Below are 10,000 nucleotides of genomic sequence, written 5' to 3' on the forward strand. Positions count from 1 at the left end.
AATAGCTGATGTGAGAAGCGAGTGTGTCTTATAATACCAACTAAGAGTGGACTCATCTTTGTAGCGCGTCGCTGGATTGTTTCTGATAATTCAATGTCTTTTCTGTAATCAGGGGACCAGAACTGTACCGCATACTCCAGGTGAGGTCTGACCATTGAGTCATATAAGGATAACGTTACCGCCGGCGTCTTGCATTCGAAGCTTCTTTATATAAACCCGAGCACAGTGCTGGCTTTCTTATATGGAGGAGGAGGAGGAAAAGGAGGAAGAAGAAGAGGAGAAAGAGGAGGAGGTGGTGAATAGAATGTCATTGATGGATTGAAGAGGAGGAGGAAGAGAGGTTAGGAGGTGGGAAAGGATAAGGAAGAGGATAAGGAGGAAGAGGAGGAGGAGGAGAGGAGAGATGAGGAGAGGAGGAGGATAGTAGTAGTAGTAGTAGTAGAAGTAGTAGTAGTAGTAGTAGTAGTAGTAGTAGTAGTAGTAGTAGTAGTAGTAGTAGTAGTAGTAGTAGTAGTAGTAGTAGTAGTAGTAGTAGTAGTAGTAGTAGTAGTAGTAATAGTAGTAGTAGTAATAGTAGTAGTAGTAGTAGTAGTAGTAGTAGTAGTAGTAGTAGTAGTAGTAGTAGTAGTAGTCCTAAGGCATGGAGTATTCCTATTCAGTATTCGTATTGGAATACATACGAATACTGTATTTGGGTGTATTCGTATTCGTAGTCAAAATAACCCTTGACGGAAATCAGTATACACAAGTAAACACAAGGGGAAAACATTCGTATTCTGCCAACAAAATGACGAATACTTCAAAATTTATCATCAGAAATGGCATCCGTTGTTCCTCACATTAGCGGACGTGTAGGGATCGTGTACAGTACAGGTTCATGCGCTTACTCCACTGTTGCATGATTTTAGAACAGAGCTGTGCCTAGTTGCGTCAAGAAGATATGTTGCAGCGAAAAGTATTCTTCTCTTCTCTTGCGCTATTTTTATTTACTCATTTTCTTTCTCTATCTCCCTTTTCTCTTTGTTTCGTTTTTTTTCCCCCTTTTCTTCTCTCCTTCTCTACATATTTTTTCTATGTAGGGGTTGGTTTGGGTATGAAGAGGGCAATTTTAATATGGCGTAGTAGTAGTAGTAGTAGTAGTAGTAGTAGTAGTAGAAGTCTTGAAAGTGATGAAAGAATGAAAATGCTGGTTAACTCTTGCATAAGGAAATTGGACAGCATAGGGATGAGCTAGAGTAGAGAGTCTAAAACAGAAAGTACAGGGAATGAAAGAATGAGGATGCTGGTTAACTCTTGCATAAGGAAATTGGACAGCATAGGGATGAGCTAGAGTAGAGAGTCTAAAACAGAAAGTACAGGGAATGAAAGAATGAGGATGCTGGTTAACTCTTGCATAAGGAAATTGGACAGCATAGGGATAAGCTAGAGTAGAGTCTAAAACAGAAAGTACAGGGAATGAAAGAATGAGGATGTTGATTAACTCTTGCATAAGGAAATTGGACAGCATAGGGATGAGCTAGAGTAGAGAGTCTAAAACAGAAAGTACAGGGAATGAAAGAATGAGGACGCTGGTTAACTCTTGCATAAGGAAATTGGACAGCACAGGGATGAGCTATAGTAGAGAGCCTAAAACAGAGAGTACAGGGTATGAAAGAATGAGGATGCTGGTTAACTCTTGCATAAGGAAATTGGACGGCATATTTTTTCCTTTCCTTCTCTCTTTTCTCTCACTTCTTTTTTTCATTGCATGGGTTCAAGAAGTGTTCGCATTTGTATTCGAATTAAAACCCCTCTCAGTGTATCAGAATTCGTATTAGCATTCGTATTCGATAACACATCTCCATCCCGGGTATCAGCAGAGCAGCAAGACCCATACTAATATAACACCCAATTTTGTTATCTCAAGTTAAGTAACCATATCTAACCTTATCTATGGTCCATTGAAACTCTCTCTCTCTCTCTCTTAGTCACGTGCAAACACACAAAAAAAGGTGCCCACGTGTTTACAAGAGAGAGAGAGAGAGAGAGAGAGAGAGAGAGAGAGAGAGAGAGAGAGAGAGAGTGTGTGTGTGTGTGACCTTCAAAGTACCTTCCTTCCTCTTCCTCTTCCTCTTTACCCTCCTCCTCCTCCTCTTCCTCTTCTTCCTCCTCCCCTTCCTCTTCTTTCTTTTTCCTCCACCGGTTTATTTTCCTCCTCCTCCTCTTCCTCCTCCTCTTACTCTTTCTGTTTCCTCCACCTGTTTATTTTCCTCCTCCTCTTTCTTCTCTGGTTTCTTTGGCTTTCCTCTCATTTTTTTTTTCCTCCTCCTCCTCTTCCTCCTCCTCCTCCTCCTCCTCCTTTTCCCTCTCGCGTTTCTCTTTCTCCCTCAAACCACTTAACGTATTTTCCTCCATTCATAAATCATCAACATATCTTTCTCTCCTTTCCTCCTTCCCTCCACTTCTCTCCATCTGTCTTTCTCTCTCTCTCTCTTTTCCCTTTCTCTTTCTTTCTCCTTCGCTTTCTCTTGCTTTCCTTTCTTTTCCCCTCCCTTTCTCTTCCTTTTTTTCCATTCCCTTCTCTTCCTTTCCAATTTCTCTCCCTCCTTTCTTTCTCTCTTTTTCTTCCCTTCTTCCTTTCTTCTCTTTTCTTTCCTTTTTTATTTACTCCTTTTCTTTTTCTCTCTCCCTTTCCTTCTCTCTCTTTTCTCTCACTTATTCATATTTTCCTCCCTTTCCTTTCCTTCGTCTTTTCCCTCTTCCCTTTCTCTCTCCTTTCCTATCTCTCTCTCTCTCTCTCTCTCTCTCTCTCTCTCTCTCATAACCATACACCTGTGCTATAAACATCATTAATCTCTACCTGAAGCGCCTCTTAAGGGATTGAATCTTATGTGTAGAGAGTTGGATCCTGTTTATAGAATTGGATTCGATGTTGGGGTTTGTTTGGATATGAAGAGAGCAATTTTAAGGCTATGAATAGAATTTGGCATAGTAGAAGTAGTAGTAGTAGTAGTAGTAGTAGTAGTAGTAGTAGTAGTAGTAGTAGTAGTAGTAGTAGTAGAAGTTTTGAAAGTGATGAAAGAATGCAGATGCTGGTTAACTCTTGCATAAGGAAATTGGACAGCATAGGGATGAGCTAGAGTAGAGAGCCTAAAACAGAAAGTACAGGGAATGAAAGAATGAGGATGCTGATTAACTCTTGCATAAGGAAGTTGGACGGCATAAGAAATGATAAAAAGAGTAGAAAGTTAACCAGTGAAAAAGGATGAAAGAATGAAGATACAAATTAACTCTTGCATTAGGGACTTGGACAGGACAGAGATAAGTTTAAGTAAGAAAACATGTACAATTTGCAAGTTCAGAAGAGCAGTTAGCATGAAAATATCGACAGAATACAGAAATGGAAACAAGATTGCGGCGGGTTTTAAGAGGTGGAAGACTGTCAGTAAGAGGAGGAAGGGAAACATAAGAATAAAAGGAAAATAAAAGAGGAGGGCGGTTGATTTAAGAGGAAGAACACAACAGGAAGGGAATCGAAAGCCCTTTGACATCACTATCCAAAAGACACAACACACCCAACATAACAAACAGACACACTCATAACACACTTTTTCAGGCCTCTCATGCTTCACACTCACCCGCCAGCGAGGCCACCAGCACAATCCGTCCGTGGGATCGTCTAAGCAGCGGCAGGAAGGCCTTGGTCACGCGGATAGGGCCCAGAGAGTTGACTTCGTAGACCCGCCGATACTCCGCAACGGGGCACCACTCAATCTCCGTGAAGGCGGCGATCCCAGCATTGTTGACCACGCCCCAGAGAACTGTACGGGGGAGAGGTGTAAAGGGGTGTGTAAGGCTGTGTTGAGAAGGAGGGGGATGTGTAGTAGTAACAGTAGTAGTAATAGCAGATGTTTCGTAAGTGGTGAAAGACTGAAGATGTGTGTTAACTCTTGCATAGGGAAGTTGGACAGCATAAGAAACGATAAAAAGAGAAGAAAGTTAACCAGTGAAAAAAAGATTAAAAAATGAGGATGCTGGTTAACTCTTGCATAGGGCGATAGAGTAAATTATGTGGCATTCCTTGACTATGGAAATCAAACCACTGGTGAGTACGCCAGGACAGGAAAGTTGGACAGCATAAGGGATGATGAAAAGAGTAGAAAGTTAACCAGTGAAAAAGTACTAAATTGTCCACTCATCTTGTTATTCTTATTCTCATAATCTCTCTACCTTTCTCTTTTCCCATTCTCCAACTTCCAATGCTACTCTCTGCCTCTTCCTCCTCCTCCTCCTCCTCCTCGTACTTACCCTCATCCTCGTCCAGGTCTTCCTCCACCGTCTTGCAGGCCGCGCGCACCGCCTCATCGCTTGTCACGTCAACACTCACGACCTTCAGACGCTCCGATGACTCCTGCAGCAACGACCTGGCGCCCTCACCCTCCGGCAGTAGGCACCCCGCGAACACCTGGGGGGATAAGGCGTGAAGGTAGTAGTAGTAGTAGTAGTAGTAGTAGTAGTAGTAGTAGTCGAAATTTTGAAAGTGATGAAAGAATGAAGATGCTGGTTAACTCTTGCATCAGGAAATTGGACAGCATAGGGATGGAGGAGGAGGGAACATGGGTGGAGGTGTTGGAGAAGTGAAGAAAGAAATAAAGAAGGAAGACACAGAGAAGAAGGAGGAAGAAAAAGAGGGAAGGAAAATGAGCAGGCAGAGGAAAACAAGAGAAGAAGACAGAGAAGAAGGAGACAGAAGAAGAAAAAGAAGGAGGAAACAATAAAGAAGTAGAAAAAGAAACACAGAGAGAAATAGAAGAAGAAGAAGAAGGACAAAACAAAGAAGATTAAAAATGAAGGAAAAAAACACAAGAAGAAGAAGGAGGAGGAGGAGAAGACAACGAAGAGGGAAGAAGAAGAGGAGGACAACACAGCAGAAAATAAGGATTCCATGTTGCAAGAATTATGATGATAGACTAATTTTAATGTATACAGGGGGGCGTTCAAGGGGGAGGGGGGGTCTGGTCCCTTAATTGAACTTACCTTGAAGCCCAATTTGTCAAGCCGCGAAGCCAACTCCTTGCCGAAGCCCGTGTCGCAGCCTGGAATAGATAGATAGATAGATAGACAGATAGATAGATAGATAATTATAATGAAAGAACAAAATATAACAGAGAAATAGATAGAAAAAATAGATAAATAGATCGGAAAGTAGATTAATAGATGGGAAAGTAAAGAAAGAGTGAAGAAATACGTATGAATAAAGAAAAGAAGATAAAGAGATAGAAAAAATAGATAGATAGATAGATAGATATAATGGAAGAACAAAATATAATAGAGAAATAGATAGAAAAAATAGATAAATTGATCGGAAAGTAGATTAATAGATGGGAAAGTAATGAAGGAATGAATAAATAAGTATGAATAAAGAAAATAAGATACAGAAATAGAAGAAATAGACCAAATGAATGTAAATAAAATAGAGAAACAGATAGAAAAAATAGATAAAAAGATAGGAAAGTAGATTAATAGATGGGAAAGTAATGAAGGAATGAATAAATAAGTATGAATAAAGAAAATAAGATGAAGAAATAGAAGAAATAGACCAAATGAATGTAAATAAAATAGAGAAATAGATAGAAAAAATAGATAAAAAGATAGGAAAGTAAATTAACAGGTGGAAGAGAAATTCCACCCAAACTTTAAAATACTCACCTTTCTAAACCCTTTTAAAAGAGATCTAATTAAGGTTTGCACAGGTGTTAGAACCTATAAAAGATACACACACACACACACACACACACACACACACACACACACACACACACACACACACACACACGCTAACCCAAAATCCACTTCAAACCGACACTTACCGAACTTATGAATAGACGAATGAAGAGAAGAAATGAGAATAGAAGAGAAGAGAGAAGATAAGAGAGGAGAGAAGAGGCTCCCTTAATGAATCTGAAGTTAGGTGGGTCAGAGGAGGACTCTTGAACTCTATATAAAAGAGAATAAGAGGTTCAAGAGGAGTACTGAAACCGTTGATTAAGAGGAGGAGGAAGAGAAGGAGGATCGGAAGAGGAAGAGGGAGAAGATGATGAAGGGGAAGAAAAAGAACAAGAAGAAGAAGAACAAGAAGAAGAAGAAGAACAAGAACAAGAACAAGAACAAGAAGAAGATGATGAAAAAATCTTATCATTTCGACAGACAAACAAAAGGTGATAAACAGAGACAGGAAGAAGATAAAGAAGATAAGAAGAAGAAGAGGAGGAGGAGGAGGAGGAGGAGGAATGAATGGACACAAAAGAACAATAGAAAAAAGAATAAATGAATAAGATAACAAAGAAAATAATTAATGAGATAATAAGCTCTCTCTCTCTCTCTCTCTCTACGTGACTTCCTACGAGCATACATACACACGTCCTTAGCCCTAAAATGACGTAAATAACCTGGATTTACCTGAAGTACTATCAAGGTAGGAACGAAAATGATAATGATAATAATAATAATAATAATAAAAATAATAATAATAATAATAATAATAATACTGAGGAGGATGGGTGGTGGTGGTGGTGGTAGTAGTAGTAGTAGTAGTAGTAGTAGTAGTAGTAGTAGTAGTAGTAGTAGAAGTAGTAGTGGTAGAAAGAGTAGGAAGAAAAATATGAAAATGAAGCAGAAAATAAAAAGGAAAACAGGAAGAGGAGGAGGAGGAAGAGGAAGAAGAAGAAGAAGAAAAAGATGAACACGAACAAGAAAAAGAAGAAAAGGAAGGAAAAGAAGAAAATTGACGCGGAGAAACACGACCACCACCACCACCACCAAAACAACAACAACAACAACAACAACAACAACAACAACAACAACAACAACAACAACAACACTCCCAGACGTCATTCTCTATTCCCATTACGTAAGTCTTCGTGAGCAAAGACGTAATTCATTCTTATCTAACTTCCCCCTCTTGAGACACATTAAGCGCAGTAGTAGTAGTAGTAGTAGTAGTAGTAGTAGTAGTAGTAGTAGTAGTAGTAGTGGTAGTAGTGGTGGTGGTGTTTATTCGTAAGAGACCATAGAGGTACTGAAGCGGTCGGATTTTTTTTATAGTACAACCGCCCCCTTCCCCCGCCCCCTCATACATACAAGACGAAACATTCACCATACAGTCTTTTAAGATAACTATACTCCTGCCCTTTCTTACTTGCTTGCTCTCTATCTTACTTTCTCCCCTTTCCTGCTCTCTTTCTTTCTTTCTCACCTTCCTTTCCTTTCTTTCTCCCTTTTCCCTTCTATATATCTGGTCTCCCTTTCTCTCTTTCTTTCTAATCTCAGTCTTCCTTTCTTTCTTACTTTCTCTCCTTCGTTTCTTTCTTTTTCGCTCTTTTTCTTTCTTTCTCACCTTCCTTTCCTTTCTTTCTTCCTTTCCTTTTCTGTAATTTCTCACCTCCCTTTCTCTCTTTCTTTCTAATCTTTCTTTCTTTCTCTCTTCCTCATTTTGCTCCCCTCCTTTCCTTCACTCCTTTCAAACTTTCTCTCTCTGTTCTTCTCATCTTCCTATTCTTTCTATTTAACCTTCCTTTCTTCCTTTCTCACTCTCTCACCCTCCCATTCCTACCTTCCCTTTCTGTCTAACCTCTTCTGTCATTCCTTTTCGTCTCCCATTCTTTCCCCATTCCCTCTTCCATTCTCCCTCATTCCCTTCTTCTTCATCCACACCCCTTTCTTTCCCATCCCCTCTCCACTTACCCGTAATGAAGACCGCTTTGCCAGTGGGGTCCATCGTGGTTCTCTTCATCGCATTCCGAGCCGCCTTCAGGAGCCAGTCAGCTACATGCGCCGCCACCAGGCCCAGGGCAAGGACAGGCACCACCCATGACCTCTGCGACACCACCACCAGGCACCCCCACGCAAGGACCCACAGGCCGACCAGAGGATACCAGGCCTGACGCATATTGAAGGAGTGTGTAGGGGACTGTTGTTAGGGGTATAAGGGATGAGTTTGGGGGTATAGGAATGGATTTTAGGGTATAGAGTGTGATTTTAGGGTATGGGAAGTGGGTTTGGGGTATCAGGGAAGGATTTTAGGGTATAGAGGGGGATTTTAGGACGTAAGGGAGGGATTACGTTCTCAAGGGAGGATTTCGTCGCTAGGGAGGAGGAGGATTATAAGGTGTTGCGTGTGTTGGGTTTGGGCGGACTTTCTCATGCGGTCATTGGAGTTGGTGGAATCTGGAAGGGAGAGAAATAGTTTAGTTAGTGATTGATTGAAAGAAAGAAAGTGTGAAAGAAAGGGAGCGAAGGAAAGGAAGTACAGGTGTGAGAGAGAGGAAGGAAAGGAAAGGAAAATGAAAGGGAAGGTGAGAATGGAAAAGAGGGAAAGGGAAGTGCAGTAGTAGTAGTAGTAGTAGTAGTAGTAGTAGTAGTAGTAGTAGTAGTAGTAGTAGTAGTAGTAGTAGTAATGATGATATTAGTGAGAAGATGAAAACGAAGATGAACAACAACAACAACAACAACAACAACAACAACAACAATAACAACAACAATGCAAACCCCTTTCGAGAGTGATTCTAATCTTTCGATATAAGTGCTTCATTAATGTACACTTATCTCTAATCTCTCTCTCTCTCTCTCTTATCACGGTAAACACTCAAAACACACACACACACACACCCACACACACACACACACACACACACACACGCACACACTTATACACATTCTTATCGTTATTATTAGAACGCGATGCAATAGTTAAGAGCAGGAAGGGATCAGATACCACTATAAGCTACTTGATCCCATATTCCGACATACTTCGAGATAGAGAGGATTAGGGAGAAGGAGGACAAAGTAGAAGGGATATAATTGACAGAAAGAAAGAGAGAAAGAAAGAAAGAAAGATAAATAGAGAGAGAGAGAGAGAGAGAGAGAGAGAGAGAGAGAGAGAGAGAGAGAGAGAGAGAGAGAGAGAGAGAGAAGGAATGAAAGAAAGAAAAAAAGAAAGAAAAAAGAAAGAAAGAAAGAAAGAAAGAGAGAGAAAGAAAGAAAGAATTAGTGTCAATGCCAAAAGTAATACGATAATGGAGATAAAAAGAAGAGAGAGAGAGAGAGAGAGAGAGAGAGAGAGAGAGAGAGAGAGAGAGAGAGAGAGAGAGAGAGAGAGAGAGAGAGAGAGAGAGAGAGAGAGAGAGAGAAATAATAACAACAACTAAACCCCCCAAAAACAATCCCATTCCAAGAAACAAAAGGAGAATCGAATCTAACAAGGAGGATCAGAGCTTATTAAAATAGGATCGAGGGTTGACGAAGGAGGATTGAGACCTTTCTGGGTGCGGGCGTATAAATCCATAAGGGGCCAATTGCTTATGACACGTGGAGGAGGAGGAGGAGGAGGAGGAGGAGGAAGAAGAGGAGGAGGAAGAGGAGGAGGAGGAGGAAGAGGAGGAGGAGGAGGAGGAGGGTACTTTAATCTACGTTTCTCTATCTATCTATCTATCTCTCTATCTATCTATCTACCTATCTTGAAAGAATAAGAAAATAAGATAATTAGAAGCCTTTTTTTCCCTTTCCTTTCCTGTCTTATCTTCATTTTGTTATCTTTATCTTTTTCTTATCTTTGTTTTTGTTGTTGTTTTTGTTTTCATTTTCAGTTGTTCGTTGTTAATTCCTCTTCGTCTCTTCCTTCCTTCCTTTCTCTCTCTCTCTCTCTCTCTCTCTCTCTCTCTCTCTCTCTTTATTTATTTATTCCCTATTCCTTCCTGTTTCTCCTTTCTTTCTTCCATTTCTCTCATTTCTCTTCATTCTTCCTCCTCTTCTTTCTTTTCTTTCTCTTTATTCCTTCTTTCGTTCCTTCCTTCCATTCTCTCTCTTCTGCTTTTCTCGTTCTTTTTATCTTCTTTCTCTCAATCCTTTTCTCTTTCACTTATTTCCCTTCCTATCTCTTTATTTTCTCTTCTTTCTATTCCTTTCTCTCTTTTCTTTATTTATTTTCTTCCTTTCTTTCTTCAATATCTTTCTTTTTTGCTTT

At 40.2% G+C, this 10,000-nt stretch overlaps 1 protein-coding gene across 1 annotated transcript in view; it reads right to left on the reverse strand.

Moving 5' to 3' along the window:
* The window catches only part of LOC126985688 (17-beta-hydroxysteroid dehydrogenase type 6-like), a 27,808-nt gene that overhangs the window by 15,997 nt on the left and 1,811 nt on the right, over nucleotides 1-10,000 (reverse strand). Inside the window, exons 2-5 of the mRNA XM_050840838.1 lie at nucleotides 7,723-8,205; nucleotides 5,017-5,075; nucleotides 4,288-4,444; nucleotides 3,618-3,800 (exon numbers count right to left, since the gene is read on the reverse strand). Coding sequence (XP_050696795.1) covers nucleotides 3,618-3,800; nucleotides 4,288-4,444; nucleotides 5,017-5,075; nucleotides 7,723-7,927 — 604 coding nt within the window. The 5' untranslated portion in view covers nucleotides 7,928-8,205. The remainder of the gene's footprint in view (nucleotides 1-3,617; nucleotides 3,801-4,287; nucleotides 4,445-5,016; nucleotides 5,076-7,722; nucleotides 8,206-10,000) is intronic.

This window comes from Eriocheir sinensis, chromosome 60, assembly GCF_024679095.1.
Source record: "Eriocheir sinensis breed Jianghai 21 chromosome 60, ASM2467909v1, whole genome shotgun sequence".
NCBI classification, from domain to species: domain Eukaryota; kingdom Metazoa; phylum Arthropoda; class Malacostraca; order Decapoda; family Varunidae; genus Eriocheir; species Eriocheir sinensis.